Consider the following 27,500-nt stretch of genomic DNA (forward strand, 5'->3'; position numbering starts at 1 on the left):
AAAATAGAAGAAAAATTGGCACAGCTGCAGGTAGAGTCATTCTACTTCAAAACTAGAAGGCCAATGGAGCCGGAGTTTATCCTGATTTTATTTTGGTGGGCAGCAGGGGGGGGGGGGGGGGGGTGTTAACTGTAGTCTTTCGGGGTTATAAAGTCCGTGATGGCAGAGATCATTTTTGGTTTGAAAATCGCGGGGTAAAGGGCCTGCAGCAATTTTTTGCTTCCATATATCCAATCATCCATCAATCCATCCATCCATCCATCCATCCATCCATTCATCCATCCATCTATCTATCTATCAATCTATTTATCTATCTACCTATCTATCAATCTATCTATCTATCTATCTATCTATCTATCTATCTATCTATCTATCGATCTATCTATCTATCTATCTATCTATCTATCTATCTATCTATCTATCTATCTATCTATCTATCTATCTATCTATCTATCTATCTATCTATCTATCTATCTATCTATCTATCTATCAACTGGATATGACGCAAAGTAATTTCCGCCAGATCTTACGACCCAATTACTGATTCACTGCTGATTGGAGATGGATTCAGAAAATCATATTGACTGCACCCAGGATGGAAACGAGTCACATTTCTGGTGGTGCGAAAACCTAACAATCTGGCACTTTAGTATTCAAAATGAAAAATACGTCTTTACTATGCTGTCCTGAAATCTTCTTTTTCTGTTAAACATCAATGTATTTAGGTGAATCCGTTTTTAAAAAATTGTTAAACAGAATATAATTGTCTTAAATCAACATTCTTTAACAAAAAACAAAAAACAAAATCAATATCCTCGTCAAAATAACAGAAATTAAATAAAATCATACTGCTATTAAAGAATGATGATTTAAACTGATTTTTAAAGCTCATCTCAGTTTTTACTTGAGTGAGGAAGTAAGATGAATATCGATAACTTTTAATATTCCTACAGTATGTACTTAAACATCAAACAATCATACAATAACCATTTTAAATCTGTAAACTTTTGTATCGCAGGTCAACTTGGACAGCCTTCCAGAGCTGATTGCGAGATCTGTGTCATCGGCTACAGGACAACAAAAGTTTCGTCCGGAGCCCATCGAGATGCGGATTCCTTCAGCCAAACCACATCCGGACTTCACCGGTCTTCGACGAACGACGAATCCCAGACAGAGACGACCATTCCAGCAACAGTTCTCCCTACGTGAGGTTCCCTTCTACGACAGAGAGATGCTGTCGACGAGGACAGAGGAGAACGAATCCAACAAAGAGACAGAGGCCATAGCACCCGCAGCTGCTGTAGTGGCAGTACCAGATATACAGTGTGTAGACGATCATGACGTCATTGCGTGATAGTTTTGCAAGTGTGTCGGGTTTTACGTGTAACTTATACAATCTCAATTCAAGTATCTTTAATCCAGAAAGCAGGTCAATTGACACAGAGTGAAGAGTCAGTCGGTCCCCAGCGTTGAAATAAATCTGATATCTAATGCTACATTGCGGATTTGAGATCCTACTTGGTATATCTTGTTACCCGAATGTGCAGAAGACTACTGAATGCTTGCAGCCGGAAGCTTCTTTGAGCAAGAGTATAATATAAGCTAGCTAAAGCTGGGTATTCGAGGAATAAAGTTAAGCTATTTAAAAAGGAATGTGAGTTATGGCAGCTGATATAATTGATTGAAAGAAATGGAGAGAACGTGTTGCAACTTTGCGTAGGTACCTATATAAGGACAAACATTAGGATGTAAAAACAGAACTCTGTTTACATAAGTGTCCTTTAGCCAGCTGAAATATGAATTGCGGAGCAGGCAGCCCCTACGAGACCTTAATGAAATACTGCCAAATGCAAGCTCCACACGAATGTCATCAGTAGAACAAGGCCACATGACATCAGACACTGTCCAAGCCTATTGAGTAAGCAATCACGGATAGAAAGGTATTTTTTTTAATGCTACTGAGAATTACCACAGGATGCGATTCAAACAATGATCTTTCTAAAGAAACAAGTACTGAGGATGAATGATCAGGAGTGTAATCCCTAAGTTCTAATCTATAGACTTAAGAAAATAAAAGGGCATATCAAAGCATTGGTCCGTCGGACCCCTTCAGGCAATGACCCTAGCCATTGTAATGGTACAGCCTAACACTATGACATGTATTTTTAAGTCATTTTAGGTTAGTGCAGCGCCGAGTGAATTGCCATTAGTAGTACTCAAGGAAACAACTGACCCCATTGAGTGCACTATCGGATACAACTCACGATTTTCTTTCTCTTGGGAGTCTGGCTTTGTCTTTTGAATGTATTTTGAAGTCATTTTAGGTCAGTGCAGCGCCGAGTGAATTGTCATTAGTACTACTCAAGGAAACAACATTGGGTGCGCTATTGACTACAACTCACGATTTTCTTTCTCTTGGTGGTCTGGCCTTGTCTTTTGATGCAATTTTTCTTATCAATGTCAGTCCATTAGTATACGAAGGCGATGCTCTGAAACGGAGAATCAGCAATAATATTTAAAGGGTTTTGTTTGAGTGAGATATACTACAAAATGTGTATTTTTTAAACATAACATTGGTCTCAATCGGTCAATCCATAGGCTAAACTCTAACTAGGCGTACCCAGACCCTATTAAGTGATGATAATACATGAGAATACATTCTCGCTGAATTGGCCATAGTATCGTGTTCTTATGATGTGAACGAAATATCTTTTCAGGGATATAACTTTTGTTAGAATTAGTGTTGTAATATTTTGACTTATTTCCCCTTACTGGATTATATAATGTAATTATACTGCCCGAAAAGACTTAAAAGTTGTAGGAATTAATCGGCGTATAATATCAACGTAGACATTACAGAAAACAAAAACAAACAAATAGATAGAATGAATCTAGAATTGCAGATACTGTTTTTAAATTAAGGCATCAAGAAATGCATATCTTGTATTTTGATAATCATAAAGACAGATGTCTTTTTGGAATTACAATTGATCCGAACATTTGGCGTTAAGCCATAAAAGAATACTTTTATATCTTTCAAGTTACTATTATTATTGTTATTATTATTATTATTATTATTATTATTATTATTATTATTATTATTATTATTATTATTATTATTATTATTATTATTATTATTATTATTATTATTATTATTATTATTATTATTATTATTATTTCATCAAAAGAGTAGTCCTTCAGATAAGAAACAACATATCGCTCTTTGCCCTTCCTCATGCGACAGACTACCTATAAACATCATTAAAATTGATATAGTGAAGTCAAATTACGAATGGAATAAAAGGTGGGGTAGCAAAAAGGGGGTGGGGCATACACTTTCTCGAGGCGCTAAGCCATATAATAAAGTTCTTGAAGAGTGGTAGTAGTCGTGGTGCATGGATACCACTGCGGAATTTTACTGAGATTAATGTCTATTTTCAGCTTCGAAGAGCGAAGAAATGTAATTAATTCATCTCATTCTGTTAAAATCTCGGAGCAAATGGTGCAGGGTGTAAGTATGAAGGAATGTGAATGAGACAAAGCCAGAAACTGTTGCGAAATGCCACTATTACTTATCCGAGAAACAAACACTAGGCTTTCTATCATCAGGAGAGACGCACATCCTTACCGGCCACACTAAACTAGAAGGATAACTTTTACAAATGTGTCTATTCGGTCCCATGTACGACTCTGTTAAGGAAATGGTAAACTTACTTGTACAGGATTTACGGTATATAAGTAGCCGCTATACATCTCTATGTGAACATTATTTAATATAGAATTGGGTTTCTTTTTTTTAAATTTTCATTTAAATATGTGACCCACCGTTTCAAAGCCGTGTTATGTCGGTATGATGGAAATCGAAATATATAGCCTGATTAATAAAATTCGGAGTTAATTTCTTCATTATGGTTGAGAATGAATGCATTTTCTAACAGTGCAAGAGACACAAAGTCCAGATTTTCTACCATAGCAATTCTAAATTCACTTTTCAGGGTCTGATCCATCCCGACATCATACTGTTTTCAGATGGTGGGTTACAAATATGTTTTATAATCTACTTAAAACAATCTGTGAGATAAATATAGATTTGAATGCCTTAACATTGACAAAGAATGCTATGCTCTTCAAATATAATACCTCACTGTGTATGTGCACCAAATCTATATCATTATCATTATGATTATTATTATTATTATTATTACTATTCTTATTATCATTATTATTATTATTATTATTATTATTATTATTATTATTATTATTATTATTATTATTATTATTATTATTATATTATTATTATTATTATTATTATTAATATTATTATTATTGTTATTATTATTATTATTATTATTATTATTATTATTATTATTATTCTCATTATTATTATTATTATTATATTATTATTATTATTATTATTATTATCATTACTATTATTATTTACTACTACCACTACAACAACAACAACTACTACTACTACTACTACTACTACTACTACTACTACTACTACTACTACTACTACTACTACTACTACTCGGATACCACACTTATCATTGTGCGACAGCAAACAATATGAAACATTCAAACATGGAACAGTGAAATTTGACTTAATCTCGGTTCTCATTTTTATTGGTTTGAATGCTGTCAAAGTATGACCTCATTCCGAAGGCGAGAATTCAAAATAATCTGTTTTCTACTTTTACAATAGTTAACCTCGGATACTATTTTAGCATTCATGTTTCTTTATTGTGGCCCATTGTGTCAAAACGGTGTTATGTTGGTGAGTATCAGATGCCAATAAAGATTTTAACATCAAAATGGCTAAAACTGCAGTTTGTCGATTTTTCATTTCAATAAATAATATCATTTATCTTTTAAACATTACATGCCCTCCATTTCTAAATATGTCATCAGACATGCAAATAAATCACGTTAACTCCATCAAAAAACTCCTCATATTCCATAAAGCACAAAACAGATAACACCAAATTCCAACCAGCCATTTGAAACGGAACAACAATAAAACAAGAAACTAAGTATTTACTATTGAAATCCCTCACTCATGAACAAACCATCATCTTTACCTTTCTTCCTCTCCATCATCCGACTTTGAACTCCCTACTAACCAATTGTAAACAAGCCCTTTCGCCTGATGACTTCAAGAAAAATCGCTCCCTGCTTCCCTCTAAAAGCCCTGTTACTGAAATACATACAATCTTCAGCCTGAAGCTTTGGCCTTAATAGAAGAAGAAGAAGGAGAAGAAGAACTCCAACATAATACCGTTTGGAGGCAGTGTGTCACAATTGTATTGTTGACTCTTTGTGACTGTATGACATTCTTATAAGATGTGATCAGATGACGCTTGTTTGTATCATTATATAACATGCAATCCTAATGAATATTTCCCCATGTTCATGAATAATTATGGTGACGTTTCTTGGTGATGAGCATTAATCACCTTATATTCCACAAGTGTCTGTGATTATAATACTTGTTTTAAAACCCATGCAAACAGTTACACATTGAAAACTTAGGGAGCAGGCACTGGTTTAAGATAAATATCTAAAAACGTATGTATGAAACTGATGGATAAAGCAAGAAAGAAAAATACATGAATAAAAAAAACATCCCAGAAATTAGTCTTAGTCGACATTCCAAGTCGCAGAGGACTGATTTTTTTGGGTTCGATTTTTTTTCTCGTATTTTTCTTTCTTGCTTTGTCTGGCACTATTTCGTATACATTTTGCATATCTTTATCGAACAGTTACAACGTTTGGTTGTAATGATAGGAAGATTGTGATTGTGACATTGTATGAAATGGTTGTTCATTTCAAATAGATAAACGGTATTATCACACGAACTTCGTTTTTTGTGTACAAGTCGTCCACTTAACAATGTATGTGAATATATATATATATATATATATATATATATATATATATATATATATATATATATATATTGCACAGAGAAGAAGTTTGCGCTTTTAACAAGCAGATTAATACATGTATGTGTCACTTGTCAAATTTCGTTCGTCTGGAGACGCTACTCGTTTATAAAACAATAGTGTCCCGGATTCCTCCGAAAATACTAAAATAACAAACCTGCTTCACGAAAACTTATTTTTAGATTTTGACCTAAAAACCTTTCCTTCAAGTAGTATAGATATATGAAAATGATCCCCAATCTGACAGGACAGGAGGAAAGGATTTCAAAACCTTCTGCCGTCTCACTGTTCCAGGCGCTTGAATGATTGTGTTTGTGCCGTTCCGCTTCTTAATGCAAATAGATCAAACCTCACATCTTTTTCTCGTCCCAATAACTGCAATGAAAAAGAAATTAAAATGTTTCAACACTCTCACTCTTTAAAATTTGAAATTAAATTAGAAAAATGTCATGAAAGCCATTTCTAATTGAATATCACGGATAATGTTTCTGTACTTTAAAAGGGTAAAACTACATGGGACTCGCATCTAAATTTACAAGAGGGCTACTTTGAAAGTAAGTGTGTCTTGGGAAAACCTTTTCATTTCTCAAGACTCAGTTCTGAAGCTTATTGATTGTAGGCAGGCCATTACAATGCACTTGTTCTTCCCATGGGTTTTGTTCCAAGATTCTAGAATGCCAATGTTTATACCATGAGACCGAACAAAGAAGATACATATTATCTGAAAAGGTGTGTACGGAACAATGCGAGTTAAAGGAGAAAACAAACTATAAGGGGAAAAACATAATAAAAGAATCAGCCTGTCTAACATGTGATTGAGCCTCACACCTCGTAATTACCGATCTGTTGTGTAACGTTTCTATTCAAAAAGAAAATAAAGAAAACGTCTGATTTGATTTTTTTTCTGCTTCTTCAGTACACTTAGCAGTACTTAAGTTACTTACTTGAGTTAATGAATCAAATAATGAATCGGCCGACCATGGCGTGAATCAATTTATCGAATATCATTTCATTCAATGTCACATTATTCTCTCCTATCTGCCAAACGGTGAAAGTAGGGATGAGTTTGTGAGGTGTATAGTCGTGGAAGAAAGCTTACGTGAAACCATAATTTATACATGCTTGACTGTGTGTGAGTATAGTTGTGTGTTTGTGTGTGTGTGTGTGTGTGTGTGTGTGTGGCACGCGCTTGTGTGTGTGTGTGTTTGTTTGTGCGCGTGTTTCTGTGCGATATGTGTACGAATTCGAATAAGTTCGAATAAACTTTATATAAACCATAAGTAAATTTATTATATCTAATTTATAACGTTCGAATGATTTTTTTTACACGTGGTTATATAACGTTTAGGAGTATATTTCTGTGCTCCGAAAAAATACCTATTTAAAATTTTAGCCAAAGAACTCGTCCTTCATATATTGATCAATTAAATATACCCTTGTCTTGCCAATAAGTCGCAAACCTGGGTCTTGCGTGAAGTGCCATGTTTGATTATTTTTGGCAAGATGAGGGTCATTTTAATCGATCATGTTTTGAAGGAAGAGTTTCTGATCGAAATTTTGAATACGTGCTTTTTTCTTTAGAAAATGGCATTATGATAGAGACCTGGGAATATGTAAACATAAATAATCTATGGTCATTTCCCCAATATTTCTTTATTTGACAAAACACATCTATGTTCATTTTGGCCAGAAAACTTTTACTACATTTATCGATTGAATGAAATAACATCCATCTTGTGAAATGGGTTCTTATAAGAAGTCTGAGGTTCGAGACATCAAACAGATCAACTCTTTGTTGGGGTCTTTAGACACCCACCCCCCTCTCCCCCATGGTGTAAAGAGAGGGCATTTGCTCTTTGTCTTCTATCCCCCATATCTGCTGCTTTCCCTATGTCACTCTCTGTAATTGAATTGAAATTGCTCGTTTTTTTCCCTGGTCCTAGCTGTGACCCTCAGCTGGGAAAAAGACAGTCAACTATAAAGTACCTGTTTTATTGAGAGATGATATTCTAGCCCCAGTACATTATCTCTCTATTATATATCATCGTAGTTGTCTGTTTTAAATACATTGTATCTTTTGAACACTTGGGTTTATCATTCATATCTGGATCTTTAGCTTGATAGAATAGTCGTCTTCTATCCCTTTTTGAACCAGTCCACATCGTCTTACTTGTTCTATCGTGTTTTTAACGTCTGATCTGGTGTTGTGCGTGTTGTAGCAATCGGTATCCAGCAAGGGGTTCCAGGGACGCGACGTGGACACTTGTCTACATGCGTTGCTTCATAGCTGAGACGAGCTGGTGTACATGTGGATGCCCAGAGCAGACAATGGAGCACATCATTGGAGAATGCCAAGATGGGCTCAGCTGCACTGACCATGACCTAAGAGTCTGCTCCACAGATGCTGTGGCGTATGTTCGGTGTCGGAGCGACACGCTATGATGATGACGAACTTCAGATCTACAACTTTTCTCCAATCATCAATTTTTACTGACTCTGAAATGACATATCACCATAAAACCCTTCAAAACAAACAAACAAAAAATCGAACATGAGACTTCAAAGCCGAAGAAAATTTTCACAGATCGATATTTCAAGTAAAACTTATTCTGGCGAAAACGGATAAAACATGTTTTTTGAAAGAGTTTGATAGATTGTCAATCACGTTGTATTTTTATGTTCGCATTAGTGCATTAAAAATAATAAATCATTTTCTATATTTTACGATTCAAAGGTTCGATAGTACTTTCAAGTAACTGCTCATTTAATACTGTTATACTGTTATGTTGTGTAAATACCGAGTAACTTTATTTTATGATATTTTCATGAGTGAAAATTATATATATATATATATATATATATATATATATATATATATATATATATATATATATAATTATGATTATATGATTCATCAAATTAATATTGTATTCTTATACTTGTCATTGTTATCTTATCATTTTTTTCTTTCTTCTTGCTTATCCATTGATATATCAAATCATTTTATTACAGTTAGTTGAAATACCAAATGTTGTATGATTTGAAAAAAAGCCGCTTTGTAATTTCCTGCATATTATTTTCAGAGGGCGATACAACGTAGAAAATCATAATGAGAATAATACCAAGTTTTCAAATTAAGGAAAATGTTTTGTTTTGTTTTGTTCTTTTTTGTTCTTTTTGTTGTTAAATCACAACTAAATTACTAATGGAATGTGTCTCGATCTATCTAATGAAAAAAAATAAAAGTGACACAAAACAATCGAATAAAAAACCCATTATACCTGGATATGTTTACAAAAACCTCATGTTGGTTTATACAAGATTTAATATAATTAACGATTTTGATGATTAATAAAGGTCAAATATTATATTATTGATTTTATAATCGGAGCAGTTCAAAATATTGATGGCATGTTACTGTAAGGCAGTGATTTGAGTGTTTCTTTTTATTTCACATTAAACCCCAAACAACTTCAGCTTCTAGCAATGATATACAAAGTAAAATAACGAATTTTACCTTGTATCGGTATATCAAATTCGTGTCTTCAGTTCTCTTTATAAAATGTTAAACCGTTAATGAACAATTCTCCTTCACTCTGTTATTAATTTTTTAATTACACTAACATTGAATTATAAAACTCAAATCTTTAAATCACAATCTCCAGTTATGAAAGTGGGAGTGATAGTTTTACAGAAAAATATACAGATCGATTAATACGGAACGTTTCGAGCTAAAAAAACTAATTCAGCCAACAACTCAAATAAAGTTTTAAAAACCGAATTAAAATGGTAATACTTCCAAAAAAAAATGTAAAAAGACGCTTATCTTGTCAAAAAACTCTCAAACCTTGGCCTTTGCAGAGTCCTGAGTTTGATCATTTCATTTGCCAAGATGAGGGTCATTTTTATTTTAAATATAGTGTGTTTTATCAGACTAAAGTACGTAGTATAATAATAATATGGTGTTTCAAATACCTGCTAGAAGATGTTGACTGTATTAATTAATGTACAAAAATGAATATTACAGCTTAAAAAATACAAATGACAAAATAACAACAATATTAAACACGGGACGTTTCGGGTTCAAAACCCTTCTTCATACAGAAACAAAAATAGTTAACCATTAATACATCACGTTAATGCAGATAGATTGGATTTAACCCGATGTGTTAATATTTTAACTGTTTCTGTTATCGGTTAAAGAAGGGCTTTGGGCTCTAAACATTCTATTTTTGTTATTTTCTTTATCTTTTTTTAAGTTGTTGTATTCAATTCTGTAATACAATACTCTAATATCACTTTAAGGATGTGTGTGTGTGTGTGTGTGTGTGTGTGTGTGTGTGTGTAAAATAAGATTTTAAAAAACATTTCTTTTTATTTGATTATACTTATGTTCTTGAGTAAAAACGTAATCTTTTATAAGATTTGTCCAGATGTATGTATGTTTTGTTTTTTAAAGTTTAATTTTGACCCATATTCTAAAATTGGTATTATATCGGGGTAACTTTAAAATAATAATAATATGCTGAAAAAATGAATCCATATTTAATGATATGAAACTTGACTTACTTTGACTTATTGCCGATCGCCTCCTAATCTTCTGACTGTGACGCGTTGGCAAGCTCCTCTGATTTGTTGAGTGAGTTCTTTCCACTGATGACGGTCTGCTGCGATGGATCTCAGGTATTCTAAATCCTTTTCACATCTCAGATCTTGTGTGTCATCGAGGCTCTAGACGTCTCTTATTTTTACTGAATGGATACCATGTTTAATATGAAACTCGGGTTCAGCAATACGTGTTATCGAAAACAATAAGAAGATACAACAAACTATTAGCTCGCGAAAATTATTCTAACTTAAAATTCACTTTTCACATCTAATATTCACAGTTTATTCACCCGACATAATGCCAGATTTTAGCGATGGATCACAAATTCAGATCATATTTCTTGAGTTATATCCCTTGATCTCATGATTATGATATAATTTTATAGTGATTCATTTTCTTATTTTTTGTTCCATTTCGTACCTTTTTTTCAGACTGCTAATACAAAGATCTGCTAGATACACAAGGTAAAATGATGTAGAAACTAGAAACTATTAACGTCCAATTGGTACAAATATTATTATTATTATTACTAAATCCGTTTATAATTTAGTCGGTGGCAGGAATTCTGATGGGTACAAATATAATTGCAGGTAACAGCGCGAATCAAAGCTACAATAATAATACATGGTTTATAAAGTAAAACGACTTAATTTTCGCGACCAATCATATGAAAACGGTCGTTTTTAAAGCTGTTATATTCATTTCTTTACATTAAATAGTTTATGGATATATTTTCTTTATATCGTTTTTGCTCTGAAATAGTAAGAAGAATACACTTTGAAATAGTTATATGTACATTTCTTTCCAAGAAATGAATTTTAACAAAAAGACAATAGTGGTTGTTTAACGTGAATGAGGGGGCCGGGGTGAGGAAGGAGGCCAAGAGTTGTTCAAATAATTTATACTTAGCTGCTAGAAGAGCTGTGGACCTATAAAGTTCATAATGTAAAAAAAAATAATATAAATAATGCTAAATACGGAACGATTCAGGCTCAAAACCATCTGCTCTTCAGCTTAAGATATTTTTACTCAGTCAATAGCCGTATTTAAAAGTTTGGCCAGAAAATCGTCCTTCAAATATATATCGATTTAAATTATCTCATCTCAGCAAAAAAAAAACAACTCTCATACCTGGGACATCAACAGGTTCCAGGTTTGATAGTTTTTTCCCAGATTGAGGACTATTTAAACAGTCTATAATTGGAGGACGAGTTTTCTGGCCAAATTTTTAATATGTACGGCAGTTAACTGGTTAAGCCTGAAACTTTCGGTCTTTGGTATTTTGTACGTTTTGAAAGATTTAATATTCGTTCTTGTACATAAAATAATCTATAGACATGTTAATAATATCGTTGTTGTTCCGAAATAGTGAAAGGAGAATACGATTTGAGATATCGCTATGCGCGAAAAGATCTTAAGTTGGTACGACTTCGAGACGTCTTATTCTTAAGTACATTTATGGTTATAAAAAGTAAGAGAGATAATATGTGAAGCACATGTGACATGATAAATTTGTAGACATGAGATGCATCGATGTGTGTATTTATATATTTAAAAATAGGAAGAGGATGAAGAAAGAGGAAGAGGAGGAGGAAGAGGAGGAGGAGAAGGAGAAGAAGAAGAAGAAGAAGAAGAAGAAGAAGAAGAAGAAGAAGAAGAAATGAACAAGAGGAGAAGGAGGAGGATGAGGAGGAGGAGGAGGAGGAGGAGGAGGAGGAGGAGGAGGAGTAGGAGGAGGAGAAAATAAGAAAACATTTTATGAAATATTTCTTTTACATAGAGGTGGGTAACGTTTAGCATTAGTTGTTTTTTTTTTTTCAAAATTCCTCATCGAAAGAAGTTTAAACAGAAAAAAACATGTTTTCCACATAAAAAAGTATTCCTGTCATATTATAGTATTCCAGTCATATATGGCCCATCGTCTCGAAATAGTTGGTGAACTAGATAACAAAAACGTAATTTTTAGGTTAAATTGGTTGAGAAAGGGAACATTTAGCATTTGATACTTTTATAAATATTACTCATTCAACTCAATAATACATGTATATATAAAAAGGGATTGTAAAGTTAAATTGATTGGGAAAGGGATCATTTGATATTTGCTACCTTTATAAATGTTAATCACACAACTCAATAAAACATATAAACCTAACTTAGGTCTCATATTTTAAACCATAAATTCTCTTTTTAGCATCAACACAACCCTGACGGGAATACCATTTTGAGACGACGAGTCACATGATTTACTCTTACTTACCTTTAATAGTGTTTATACTATGAAAAAAAATGTAATGTAACATAATATTATTATCATTATTATTACTATTACAGAAATGATATGCGACAGATCCTAACCCATAATAATGGGCTGTGTTCTAAAAATAACATTGTACTTTGCCCTTTCAACTTTGACTCCATGCATTTCTTCCCATACGATTTGTCTGTGTTGAGTTCCTACAATAAACGCCCCCGTTATTTCTTACAAGATTTGAGTCTGTCTTACCTTTATTTCAAATAAAAGTAATCCTTCAGAGACATTTGGTCCAAGTAGTTGGAGTGTATCCCGGTGTCTTTAGCCTGAAACGGACAATAGCAATTGCTTCTTGAGCCTGTTGGGTTGACAGGGGTTGGCGTTGGGAAAGAAATCTCGACTTCACCCGGGAACGATCATAGTCTCTTTACGTGTGAAGCGAGTGCTCTACCAACTGACTGGGTGGGGATCCTGACCTCCTATAGTGGACAGGGAGCACTTGCTGTGTCTTCTATACTCTATACCCCCATATCTGTTTTCCAACGCTCTCTGTCTTTGTCTTGGAGTGAGATTACTTAGTGTTGTCCTTTCCCTGGAGGGGAGGGAAACAGTCAAATGTATAGTAATAGTTTTGGAACATGAATTTTTTTCATAGTAAATCATCTCTCTGTCATGCATTATTATATTTATTGACTTGAATTTATAATGCACGCAATTGAGTGTGTTACTCTTAGTCGAATCCTGTGCTTGTGTCTGGATGGGACTTTTAGGTGTTCTCAAACTAAGTACCTTGCTGGTCTACTCTTGAAATCTTCATCTGTTCCCTATTTGAACCACTCGCCTTTGTCTTACTTTACTCGTGTGCTTATATGTATAAATCTCTGGGTGGGGTTCCTGACCTCCCATAGTGGGCAGGGAGGTACATACTGTGTCTTCTACCCCCCTATGTCTGTTTTCCAACCTGCTTTCTGTCTTTGTCTTGGAATGAGGTTACTTGGTTTTGTCCTGGCCCTGGCCGGATACTCTGGCTGGGAGGGAAACAGTCAAAAGTATAGTTAGTTTTAGGAAATGATTTTTTTCCTTGTAAATCATCTCTCTGTTATGCACTGTATTATGTTTTGTTTATGCATTATATATGATTTGTAAACATTTGAGTGTATTCCTCTTAGTGGGGACCTGTGCTTGTGTCTGGATGAGACTTTCTGCGATTGTCTTGGAATGAGAATACTTGGTTCTGTCTTCTGGGTGTGGTTTTCTGACCTCCAATGATGGGCAAAATATCACCTGTTGTGTCTTCCCCTTTGTCTGTTTTCCGAGTTGCTTTCTGTCTTTGTCTTGGAATGGGATTACGCACTTGGTTTGTCCTGTTCCTGGCCTGAATCCTTGGCTAGAGAGAAACAGTCACCAGGCAGACTGAGTGGGGTTCCTGACTTCCCATAGTGGGCAGGGAGGCACGCACTCTGTCTTCTATCCGACTGTATCTGTTTTCCAACATACTTTCTGGCTTTATATTGGAATGAGATTTCTTGATCTTGTCCTGGTTCTGATCGGATACCCTGGCTGAGAGGGAAACAGTCAAATGTATAGTTAGTTTTGGGAGAATATATTTTTATTTCCTTGTAAATCATCTCTCCTTTGTGTACTGCACTATGTTTTGTTAACGTATTATATATGATTTGTAAACATTTGGGTGTGTTCCTCTTAGTGGGTACCTGTGCTTGTGTATTGATGAGACTTGTAGGTGATCTCAAAATAATTACTTTAATAATGTCATCTTGGAATCAACATCTGTTTCCTATTTGAACCAATTCCCCTTTGTCTTACCTTTTCTAGTTGCTTTAAATGTAATTCTAGAACTTTTTACTATCTCATTTTCTTCCTTTTTTAACTGGCGCTGAAATGACCTAAATGTGTCTCAAGCGCCGTAACAATCTTGAAAACAAGACAAAAACAATGGTTCTGTCCTTGCTTTTGCCTTGGCAGGAGTCTTTGGTTGCGAGAGAAATATTCGTATTGGTTTTAGGATATCTATAACATCGCCTAAAAGGCGTCACGTCTTGTTCTATAAGTTAAATATTGCCCATGGCCAGGAATCTTGTAAAGCGATTTGAGCAAGATTAGTGGATATTGCTCCTTGTAAATGTTCTATTAATTTGTTGTTGATTTTGGTTTTGGTGAATTTAACTTTGGATCCACTTTTCCCCAAACATCGTTTTTTAAACTGGTGCTGAACCGAAAGCGTTTCAAGCACGTTTAACCCATGAAAGCAAGAACAAAACAGTATATATTTTTCATCTAAATGTCACTTTTTTACCTTAATAAAAAAACTTTCTAAAAGTAAGTAATGCGATTAAAGAGCTTTTCCCCAATGACTCACAGTAAAAGACCGAGATAACTAAAGCGTAGACCGCAGCGCAAAGTGAATAATAGCGCGAGAGGGGAGGGTCGCCCAAATAAGAATATAGATCAACATAATGCCGACAGCGGGGGGCTCAAACCCGAATATCCTGAATAGAATTGAATTGCCTTAATTCTCGTCCTGAACTATCCAATTACTTCTGGTTTGACTTACGTGAAAAGTCTGATAAATGGACACGATTATGGGCTTATTTTAGCACTGTTGTAATGGAGAATATTTGCGTTGGTTTGAGAGTACAACAATCCGCCCATAACTATTCATTTAGGTTATTTGATCTGCAAATAAGTATGCGTCGAAAAAGAGACACAACAAAACTCTGGCAAATCAGAAGTTGTTTTCAAATAAGCATCACAATGTAAGTTATTATTAAAAGATTTTTATTCATGATGTGCCCTGAGAATACATAAACAAATAAATAATACAATAAATAAAATTCCCTTTATTCATCCCCAAGTGGAAATGTGTCTTTAGGGTTTATTCCAAGGAAACACTGGAATAATTCATGCATCAGTTGAGCAAGGGCGAGTTAGGTGACTTGCTTGAGGCCACGCATTGTGGTGGATAGTTTAACTCGATACTTTTAGAATAAGAAGCAAAGACCATGCCGCTGAACTACGCAGCCTCACACTATGTCTGCATACCATTAATCTAACCATCGATAATTATAATACTCTCTATGTTCATAAGTAACAGCCTCAACAACAACAAAAAAGAACAAGATACCAAATACTAAACGTTTCGTGCTGAAGACCCTCCTTCGGCCAATTACAAAAACAGTATTAAAAAAAGTTAATACATCCATCACTATAAATCCAAACAGACAGTAGAAAAGTATTATTCTCGCAGCTTAGTACATATTAACTTTAAAGTGACAAAATAAGGAGCAGGCACTGCTGTAAGATAAAGATTTGAAACTGTATATATAGTATGCGCATGGCTTAGAAGCTCACAATATTGCCATCCGGAAGTATCACGGGCCAACACACAAAACACTGTGAATAATACAAGTGAGAATTAATCATAAACTGGAAAAAAAAATACCAAAGGCCCGAGTGACCTCATCTTCATTCTATCTATATAAAACTGTGTCAGACAAAGCAAGAAAGAAAGATAAAATTTAAAAAATCATCATAAATGAATCAGCCAGTCGGGGACAGGCAGGCTAATTTTGTGGATTGTTTTATATCTTTTATTTTATGAGGCTATATGGTCTGGTGGTATGATCGTAAGGTCCTGGGTTCGAAATTCAGTCGGTGCATAGTTGGGTCCTTGGATAAGGCTCTTTACTCACATTCTATCACCGTATTCAGGTCTAGAATGAGTACCTGGCCGTTAACATCATTGTTTCTGTCGGAAATAAATTTTGTAATATCACCTAACAGGCATCATGTCTCGTTCTACATGTTACGTGTTTCTGTTGATCAGGGATTCCCTGTAAAGCGCATTGAGCACATTTAGTAGATATTGCGCTACATGAAAGCTCAAGTTTGTTCTTTTGTCTTGCACTGTTAATATATACACTTTTTCAGACCTTATTAACCTCTCAGTGAGATTGAGATACTAGTTTGTCACTTTCAGAAACTATATCCATTCTCAACATTAAAACATAAACTTAATCTAAGTTACTCATAATTTGTACAACAAATTATTAGACTTCGAGAATATCAATCATACCAATAAAATACCCTTTTGAAACGGTCGGTCACAAATGCTTATCTAAATTGTGACTCTTCATCTCAAAACGTTTTACATTGGGATGAACAAAAGCTACCATTTCTCATTTGATATTCTATTTTTCCAATAAACATAATATTGTGTAGAGGTAACGCAGTCTAGGTTATTATTAGAAATTGGCTATTATATCTTAAGAGTAAAATTCATAAGGCTGGATAAAATTAAAAATGAATATTAAATACTATGAGATAAATTATATTAATATCATTTAAGTGATTCATTGCAACCCGCTTGGAAAGTGGACGATATCCTGGTTTTTAAAAAAGTTACATTCTAAGTTTACACCTATAGATGATAATTGTCATATGATCAAATAAAACATTCTTGTTTATGTTTAAGAAGTGGATTATCAGCCGTTTGTTTGATATTTATTTAACATTACGAGATAAGTCAAAAGAAAAATAATAGATAAGCCGTCAATTCGCATCACCATATGGCATTTGAGTTGATTCTTCACGTCCTATCAATAAAAAATATAATTGGTTCTCATCTGTCATAGTATAAATAACTTGAGATTGAAAACTGTTTTGACTGGGGTTAGACAAGGTATTGTCTTTTGACAGTGATGATAATAGGTATTTTACCAGAAAAGCATTTCATTTTTTGACATGATATAATATATATATATATATATATATATATATATATATATATATATATATATATATATATATATATATATATATATATGTGTGTGTGTGTGTGTGTGTGTGTATAAATAGATAATGTAGATAATATCAAACAACATGTTATGAATGAGTGAATAGAAGCTAGGTAAATCATTTTTTAAAGTTTCCTTTTTGTTTTTATAACAAAGCCGAGCAACTGAAGAGGTGATTTTAAAAACCTGCTAAGTCGCCAGCGGTATATATAACGAGTTAACACTTGTGTAAGATATTTATTGGACAAGTTAAATAAAAAAAATAAATTAATTAATTAAATAAAATTCCCTTTATTTATCCCATAGGGGAAAATTTTCTCTAGGGTCTATTCCAAGGTAAGACTGGAATAACCCAGTCACCAGAAAAAATTTAGAAGTTTCAAAAGACTCAGGGCATTGCTCTATGAGGCAAAATGACACGTTCTTTAAGTCATCTGGACAAAACACAATTTTAGCTCGATATGCCACATATTAATCTGGTTAACATGAAATATAATTAAATGAAGAGGAGAGAAAAAGGTAAACGTGAAAATGTATCTTATCTCTGTATTTATCCATTATTGTAATACTAATTGGAGTATTGATATAAAGTATACAGAGTTATAAATGTGAATACTGTGTAGTATACACAACATACAAAATCAACCATAGAGAAAGTGAGAAAAATAAATATTCAGTATAATCACCGTCAATAAGTAGGTATATCTTTCGACTTGTAATATCTTGTAATATACACACCCGTTTTTCATAATACTATATCATCTGCTTCGGCCAACTTAATCCTAGGATTATCAATCTGAAATATCATATTATTATCATATCCATCTCCCATCCTCTCTCTATCTATCTCTCTCTCTCTCTCTCTCTCTCTCTCTCTCTCTCTCTCTCTCTATGTATATATATATATATATATATATATATATATATATATATATCCATCTATCTATCGCTCTCTTTCTCTCTCTGTGAGTGGGTATGTCTCTTTTCTCTTTCTCTCTCTCTCTCTCTGTCTCTCTCACTCTTTCTCCCCCCCCCCCCCTCTCTCTCTCTCTCTCTCTCTCTCTCTCTCTCTCTCTCTCTCTTTCTTTCTTTCTTTCTTTCTCTCTCTCATACCCACATGCACAAACATTCCCTTAACTTTTCTTCTGTCCGTCTCTATTTGCATATAACATTTTACAACCCTTCTCTCTCTCTCTCTCTCTCTCTCTCTCTATCTCTCTATCTCTCTTTCTCTCTCCCTCTCTCTCTCTCTCTCTCTCTCTCTCTCTCTCCTCTGCTCTCACTTTCTTCGTTTCGTTCTCGCTCTTTTTATTCTATTATCTGCCCATAGTTCTTTCTATTTAGTCTCTCTCTATTTTTCCTTATCTTTTTTTATCTCTCTATGTCTCTTTTTCAACCAATGATTCCATCCTAAAGTAAGGCATTTGACTCCGTTACGGCATCACCTCTCATAGCATTCTTTTCATTATCTTTCTCTTTCTTGAACCATTTCTGAAGCTCGTCCAAAGTTTGGGGTAGTTCTCTTCCATTGGTTTCTGGAAGAAACCTCAGCAACATGGAAACAAGGGACGCCAAGCAACCAATGAGCACTCCCGGTCCCCACTTCGCCCGTTCACTCTGAAAATATAGAACACGGATTCGATATTGTCATGTTATTATCATCAGTGTCATACATATTGTCCGGCTTTTGGGATAATATGTGTCACATCGCGTCAATCTGGCAGACAAAAAAGCAGAATAGAGAAGGCGGGCTAGTTTTTCGGATGTTTTTGGTTTTTCTTCTCTACTCTGCATTGTCTGAACGGTTTCTAACACATTTCTTCAGATCCTAGGAATCTCATTTTGACATTTTGTGGACACGTTTTTATATTCACGCCTAGACCACCGGTTCACCGGGGTTTTGTTGTTATTATCATCAGTGTCATCCATATTGTCCGGCTTTTGGGATAATATGTGTCCCATCGCGTCAATCTGGCATTATGTCAATAACATATTTACGATTTAGGTCCATGTGTACTACTGACAAGACCAGAATGGTGGTAGCCATCTGATCAGAAAATAGAATTGTTCAGACCAATAAATGTCTAGTAAAATACCAAAGAATCTTCTGGGCCAATGATATTATAGATAAGGATCTTTTAACGAAAACCGGGATGGGCTCAAATTCAAACACCATTGGAGCCAGATGTTGGAGATGGCTTGGACATGTCTGAAAGGTGTCAGCTGACTAGATCTAGAACAGCGTTACGCTGGACTCCCCCCCCCCCCCCCCCCCCACCCCAACCAAATAAAAAAAAGGAACCGAGGCAGACTTAAAACAGCCTGGAGAAGAATTGTATACGGAGAAATGAAAGCCCAGGAGGCATCAACCTCTAGACTGAAACCCATGCAGCAAAAGAGAGAGAGAGAGAGAGAGAGAGAGAGAGAGAGAGAGGGAGAGAGAGAGAGAGAGAGAGAGAGAGAGTGCATTGGCAATTTCTTGATATTTCCTCAAGCATCCAACGCTGGATAAAGGATTAAGTGAGTGAGTGACATAAGTTCTCAAAATCTTACTTGTTATAAATAATGAGAATACTTCTGAAAGATTGAAAACTAGATTTTTATAGAGTAGGCATTGGTGTAAAATGGTGATCTGAAAAAGTGTGTATGAAAAACTGCAAGACAAAAAAGCGGACTAGAGAAGGCGGGGTGGTATTTGGGTTGTTTTGTTATTTTTGTCTTTACTCTTCTTTGTATTGACGGTGTCAAGCACGTTTCTTCAGATCTTAGGAATCTCATTCTGTTTTTATTTTCACCTACGGTCACATAGCCATAATACCGGTTTAAGGTCACATTTGTAGGGGTTCCTTTTTTCTTAATGAAATCGCAATTTTTGAAAACATCAAAGTGACTAATTAGGGTGCAGGCACTGATGTAAGATAAAGATCTGAAAAGTAAGATAAAAGAATAATAGGATGGCTTTTTTTTCTCTTGAACCTTTCTTTCTTGCTTTATCTGACACTGTTTCATACACACTTTTTTAGAGCTTTGTGTTGCAATTTTTTACTTACTAATATTCCAGTAAACGGAGCCAGCATTCCTCCAATACGGGAAATCAAAGAGTTAATGCCGACGGCTTGGTTTCTGTCAATGAAAAACAAACAAAACAAATATCTACATAAATATGACAGTGCATTCATTAGACTTCTTTAAACTATGTGCAGCTATGTGATCCAGTGGTATGACACTTGGTATCCCTTCGTATCGGAGGGTCCGGGGTTTGAATCCCGCTCTCAAAAGCGCATAGTTGAGTTCTTGAAAAAGGCTCTTTACCTACACATTCTTACACCGTGCTTAAGTGTAAAATGAGTACATAGCCGTAAATAGCGTTGTATCTGCCTAACAGTCGGCATGTCTCGTCTTACATTTTAACTGTTGCCTTTGGTTTTGGACACTTCGTAAAGCGCTTTGCGCGCACTCAGTGGATATTGTTCTTTATAAATCTTTAGGTTTTAAAAAAAAAATTCTCAGACTGAAGCAATAACGAGTAGAGATGATCTCATGGCCTCAAACTTTAAAAGAGGTTACCGTGTAAGGAATTGCACTATGATTCAGAAGGTACCGGGTTCGAGAACTTCCGTTTTCTTTTTCTCTTGTACATAGCAATAACCCACATTCGCTCATTTTGGACAACAATAATGGTTCCTGTTGACGTCAAGCATTTGTTTGATGAATTATATATACATTTTTCCTTCATAAATGCCTAGACGAAGGCATCAAATGATTACGATATTCTAGTTGGAATCCTGCTTTGGACAATGATCGGATTGGTGACAGTGATCGTATATAATTTTAATCCCAGCGTTGTGTCCTTGGGTAGGGTACTTTAAATACGTTACTCTACTCGACTCAGATGTGAGTGATTTTCTTGCTATAACCAGTTATTCTATTTGTAAATGAAGTATGTCCCCATACTATGCAGTACTGGGGGAATTGACAAAGCCTATTAAAGCACATTGCACATGATGAACATTTAAAATTTGTTTCATAAATGCCTATATATATATATATTAATTATTTTTTTCAATGTCAGGAATGATAATAGTATGGTATATTATATATATAGCCTTTGGGTGTCAATTTTACAATGTTCATTTCAAGTCCGCGACATTTATAAATAATTCTGGAGTGTTGGCAAAGACGAGGCTAAAGTATCCACTAGTCCCTGCCAACATACATAAAAATGGAATATTGATATGTATATATTACTGCCACTAACCTGATATTCGTTGGAAATAATTCTGGAGTGTAGGCAAAGACAAGACTGAAGCATCCGCTAGCCCCTGCCATGGCAATCATAGAGAAGACGATAGCAAAAGACGAATTGACACTGGTCTCTGAAAAATGGTTCCAAAAATATATAGAAATCAAAAATAAATTGAACCGATAATTTCATAGGTTTAATAAGTTTATTTTATCAGTTTCTTGGAGATTCAATAAATTATCGATCGATTAAAATGACCCTCGTTAGGTTTTCTTGGGTTTGAGAGTTTACAACAAAATGTGACTCGTAATAAATGAGGGCCATTTCATTAATCGATCAATATTTGAAAATTGGCCAAAATTATCAAAAATAGCTATGTCTTCTCACAGCATGGCAGCTTATACGACATAGCTCTTAGTAATGGAAAAGACTAAAATCTGATTTTTATCTGGTCACTTTTCCTTTGATATTACTGTTTTGAGATCAGAGTCAACTAAAATAAAATACAGTTTTGAAACATATCACAAATAGGAGAATTGTTTCCATTTATGCGGTGTCTGATTAGGAAAGTCAGTGAAAATGAAAGTGTCATGTTTTGTTTCTTTTGTTTCTTTGTTTGTTTATTTTGTGGGATTTTGTTTGTTTGTTTTATTGTTTTTGTTTTTGTTTCTCTCTTTTTTTTTTTTTTTTTTGAATATGTTTTTGTTCTTTTTTTTTCTTTACGATGATACGCCTTTCAAAGTAAGAGTGATCCTCCATAAAAAGGGGGCTACTAACTTTATAATGAAGAATAAGAATAAGAATACTTACGCTCAAGCGACCTAAATATCCCGCTGGCAATGAGACCAACACTCATGGTCATAAAGACACATATAAGAACAACCTTACGGCCAAATCTGGTGGGGGAGAGGGTGGAAGAAATAGATAACGGTAGTATTAATCAGTGTTATAAAGGAAGATGGGTTAAAGCCTCGACTCCAAAAACAGGGAGCGAGATCGATCCCGGGTGAGTCGGGATTTTTTTCTTCTGACCTCCCTGTCCATTCACTAGTGATTGGATCTTGCTGGATCTTTTAGATTTCGCGGAAAATACTTTACGATAGACTAACGTCCTATCCAAATTGTAGTACGATAAACTCCGGCTCCATGGGCCAAATGGCCATGAAGGACTACTTTTTATATATAAACGAATGCGTATTACGGGGTAGGTATTGCGCCTCAACTTACAAGAATCAGATTTGCAGGTCTGATAGCCGAACGACATTATGGGCTTGGTTTAACAACGTTTGATATGGATAAAATATTGCTTTTTTAAAGAGTACTTTTCATTACAACAATGCGCCCATAACAATTTGGGTTATCAGAGTTGCAAATAAATACAGATTATCAAAGACAAAGTTTACCAATAAATATTAATTTGATTGCTTCTTTCTTTCTCATTTAAAGCTCCCGTAGATATCACAAATTTAATTTTGCTTCTAAAGATGAATTTGATTCTTTCTTTCATTCCCATTTAAAGCACCCATTGATATCACAAATTTCGCCCCTAAAGATGTTTTTGATTGTTTGGGGTTTTTTTCATTTAAAGCACCCATAGATATCACAAATTTTGCCCATAAATATGAATTTGATTGTTTCTTTCTTTTCCATTTAAATCTCCCATACATATCACACATTTCACCCCTTAAGATGAATTTGATGGGTTTTTTTTCTTTTCCATTGAAAGCACACATAGATATCACAAATTTCGCTCTTAAAGATGAATTTGTTTGTTTATTTATTAAAAATTCAATGCGTATCTTGAGATTAACATTAAGCCTAAGGAATCTTCGTGACAATCTGGAATTCCGAGTTATTTCATCAGCATACAATAATTGCATTGATGCAGTCATTTAGCGAAAGATTAGACAAGAGATTCAGAGTATTATCAAAATGTGATATTACAGAATGTAATTATTCACGTTAATGGGGGTCCGGATAGTCCAATTTGTAGACTATTCACTTCACACGCCAAGGGACAATGATCAGTACCGGGTGATGACGAGGACAGTGATTGGGTGGCTGAGTTTGTAAGGTCTGGTGGAAAGTACTTTGCGACAATCGTCCTATCAAAAGGGTAGTAAGTAATTGCTTTTGTCCATTTTAGGCTATTGTCCCCGGATAAAACTCCAGCTCCATGGATTTAATAGCTCTGAAGGACTACTTTTCATGTTCATTATAAAGAACTCATGACAAATGAAAGACGAACTGGAACAAAATGTTAAATTTATTGTTCAGTCATCATTTAGCTGTTCATAAAACGAGTGACAGTGGAAGAGAGATAACGGCATGTTATATGTTTAATTCATACATTTAAAGAATTGTCTCCCTTCTCTATGGTTCAGAACTCGATGCATATCTATTTTGCACATAAGTTATAGTCGCGGTAATTTGATCCAAAACACTCTTGTAACTGTGCACATTTTGGTTGAAAGGATGAAAATTGCATATGTTATAGAACATGAAAAGTCCTATAATTTATGCTATAGAACCATTCTGAGAGATTAATATTAGTTGAGATACAAGCATTTTAAGATTGGAAAATATTGAAATAGACGACAACAAGTTCGTTCATTTCTATTGCGTAATAATAATAATAATAATAATAATAATAATAATAATAATAATAATAATAATGATAATAATAATAATATATAATAATAATAATAATAATAATAATAATAATAATAATAATAATAATAATAATAATAAGTAATAATAATAATAATAATAAGAAGAAGAAGAAGAAGAAGAAGAAGAAGAAGAAGAAGAGAAGAAGAAGAAGAAGAAGAAGAAGAAGAAGAAGAAGAAGAAGAAGAAGAAGAAGAAGAAGAAGAAGAAGAAGAAGAAGAAGAAGAAGAAGAAGAAGAAGAAGAAGAAGAAGAAGAAGAGAAGAAGAAGAAGAAGAAGAAGAAGAAGAAGAAGAAGAAGAAGAAGAAGAAGAAGAAGAAGAAGAAGAAGAAGAAGAAGAAGAAGAAGAAGAAGAAGGAGAAGAAGAAGAAGAAGAAGAAGAAGAAGAAGAAGAAGAAGAAGAAGAAGAAGAAGAAGAAGAAGAAGAAGAAGAAGAAGAAGAAGAAGAAGAATGATACATGGCATTTGTATCGCGGATTTTCATCATTGTGTTTTGTTCAATGCATGTTACAAATAAATATATAAAAGTTGCATATAAAAAAATGTATACCACAATGATATCAATAGCAACAGTGTATGTAATATCCTCTCAATATCATAAAAATGTAACGGTAAAAAGGTAGTGCTTTAACAATGATTATGAATAATAATAACTATCAATGGATTTCGCTTCTGTTTTATCCTCCTGGGCAGTGCATTCCACACAAGGGGCCCAGTGTGGGTAAAGGAACGGCCGCCATAAAATTTATAATTATAATTATTTCTAAGAGTAAGCTTCGTTTTGTCAGTCGAGGATCGTAAATTACTATTTGGTACATATATTTCTAACATGCTTTTAATATAGTCAGGTGAGGTGCTTCATCATTTCGGCTTTAAAAAACCAGAGAAATCTTAAAATGATTCTTTCCTTGGCAGGCAGCCAGTGCAGCTCATACAGAATAGGCAGTTAGTGTACCATTAACGAAGGAACAATTTGCATAGCTGTGAATCGTCAGCATAAAAGTGATAGGAAATTTCATTTCTTAAAAAATTACAGAAAGAGGCTGAGTATACATGGTTTAAAATAACAGGACCCAGGAGTGACCCTTGTGGAACACCATTCCAAAGGCAGAATTTATTTGATCTATCGATATTAATCTACATAACTTGTTTCTTGCATTCTACATATGACTTAAACCATTCACTCACTGTTCCTCTGATACCAAATGTTATATTCAAACGTTTGATCAATATTGAGTGGTCAATTGTATCAAACGCAGCTGATAGATCTAATAAAGCCAAAAGAGATACAGTATTTACGTCTAAATTGTTAAGAACGTATAAACATTTAAGACAAGGCAACCCAATGTTGTTTTACGTCATGCTTGGATTCCAATTGGTGCCTATTTGTAGCGTCGAATCGGATGTTTTCCTTCCTCTCAACTTTCGATCAACAAACTATCCAAATTGTTTAGTCGTCAATCTCATTCAATTTCGCTTGTTTTGAAGGATGCCTAGCATGCAAAATTAAATAATATGAGATTTTTGTGAATCTGATTTAATTAGTATAATCAATTGCTCTAATACAAAGGGCCGATGAATAGACAGACTCGCAGAACACTAAAATTATAATTAGAATGCTTATCATTACTAACATTATCATCAGTATCATCATCACCATCATCAGCATCATCATCATCATCATCATCATCATCATCATCATCATCATCATCATCATCGTCGTCATCATCAACAACAACAAATAGACTCGCAGAACACAAGCTCGACAAATGCCGGCAATCGGTGTTGACACAGACAGGGCTCCTTCTCCCCTCCCCCTATTCCCCCTATTTTTCCCCCCTAAAATACTGCGGTAATCACTTTACTTGTGTTTTAACCTATTTCCGTCAAACTTGATTAAACAAAAACTTGATGACAGTAAAGAGTCGGCATACCACTAAAATTATAATACAATGCTTATCATTACTAGCATCATCATCATCATCATCATCATCATCATCATCATCATCATCATCATCATCATCATCATCATCATCATCATCATCATCACTTTCATAATTATAATCATCTTCATCAATAATTATGATGCAGTATTGTGTGAAGCATTTACGTTACGTTATTTACAGCATGTTGACAATGGAAGCATGTTCTCTCTGTACTGTGTAACGCACTGCACACAGGTTGCCTGCTCATTCCGGTATGATTGAGTGTTTGACTAACAGTACCCATTGACTATCAGTATTTGTCTAAAGCACGGCTAAAATTGATGGCTTGATTTGTATGAAATAGAGCTTTTGTGTCTAATTAGTGAACCATTCAGGAGTTAGTGTAGCGTTAAATCAGGATAATAATACTTGAGCATCCCATTTCAAATGTGCATAATTCATATTTGAATGATGATGAAAGAAAGAAAGAAAGAGAGAGAGAGAGAGAGAGAGAGAGAGAGAGAGAGAGAGAGAGAGAGAGAGAGAGAGAGAGATGAAAGAATATTGCATGTGACTAATAAAGGAATGTGTTTGCATGTTTTCAGATACAATTAATTACAATGGCAAAATTTATGCTCGCAGGGACTGGGACACATGTTAAGTATGTCAACTAGATGACACCGACCGATTAGAGAGATAACAAAGAGCAAGGATATGAAACTTCTTTTTTATATAATTTAATACATCTCAATATTATTAGGGTTGTGACGAAAATAAGTTTGATTTATCTAGTATTTAAAAATCATCGGAAAGAAATGAGATTATTTGAAACTTAAAAAACAAAATCATTTAAAGTGTTATCAGTCTTGTCATGTAAAATTTAATGCGAACAAAATTAGGCGACTAGAATTATAGAAATCCAAAGGAGATGCCGTACAATGGGTCCAAACATCGTCATATGACAGAGGAAACACAGAATGAGGAATATCATGTAAAAGTGGAAAATAAAAGTGCTAAAAACGCATTATTATGATAAATTGCCA

The 27,500-nt window shown here is 34.4% G+C and overlaps 2 protein-coding genes across 8 annotated transcripts in view; one reads left to right on the forward strand and one right to left on the reverse strand.

The window, feature by feature from the left end:
- LOC144965823 (uncharacterized) overlaps positions 1-1,691 on the forward strand; it is a 390,278-nt gene extending 388,587 nt beyond the window's left edge. For 2 of the 3 annotated variants that reach the window (XM_078901578.1, XM_078901579.1), the window contains 2 exons: positions 1-30; positions 1,019-1,691. The exon at positions 1-30 is cut by the window's left edge and continues 72 nt beyond it. In XM_078901578.1, coding sequence (XP_078757704.1) covers positions 1-30; positions 1,019-1,354 — 366 coding nt within the window. In that variant the 3' untranslated portion in view covers positions 1,355-1,691. The remainder of the gene's footprint in view (positions 31-1,018) is intronic. The other variant, XM_078901577.1, reaches the window with a different exon arrangement.
- A 16,999-nt stretch (positions 1,692-18,690) lies between these two features.
- LOC144965825 (solute carrier family 22 member 16-like) overlaps positions 18,691-27,500 on the reverse strand; it is a 69,684-nt gene continuing 60,874 nt past the window's right edge. For all 5 annotated transcript variants that reach the window (XM_078901585.1, XM_078901582.1, XM_078901584.1 and 2 more), the window contains exons 9-12: positions 22,673-22,758; positions 21,878-21,995; positions 20,670-20,742; positions 18,691-19,236 (exon numbers count right to left, since the gene is read on the reverse strand). In XM_078901585.1, coding sequence (XP_078757711.1) covers positions 19,030-19,236; positions 20,670-20,742; positions 21,878-21,995; positions 22,673-22,758 — 484 coding nt within the window. In that variant the 3' untranslated portion in view covers positions 18,691-19,029. The remainder of the gene's footprint in view (positions 19,237-20,669; positions 20,743-21,877; positions 21,996-22,672; positions 22,759-27,500) is intronic.

This window comes from Berghia stephanieae, chromosome 2, assembly GCF_034508935.2.
Source record: "Berghia stephanieae isolate SIO BIC M18660-M18661 chromosome 2, UCSD_Bste_1.3, whole genome shotgun sequence".
NCBI classification, from domain to species: Eukaryota; Metazoa; Mollusca; class Gastropoda; order Nudibranchia; family Aeolidiidae; genus Berghia; species Berghia stephanieae.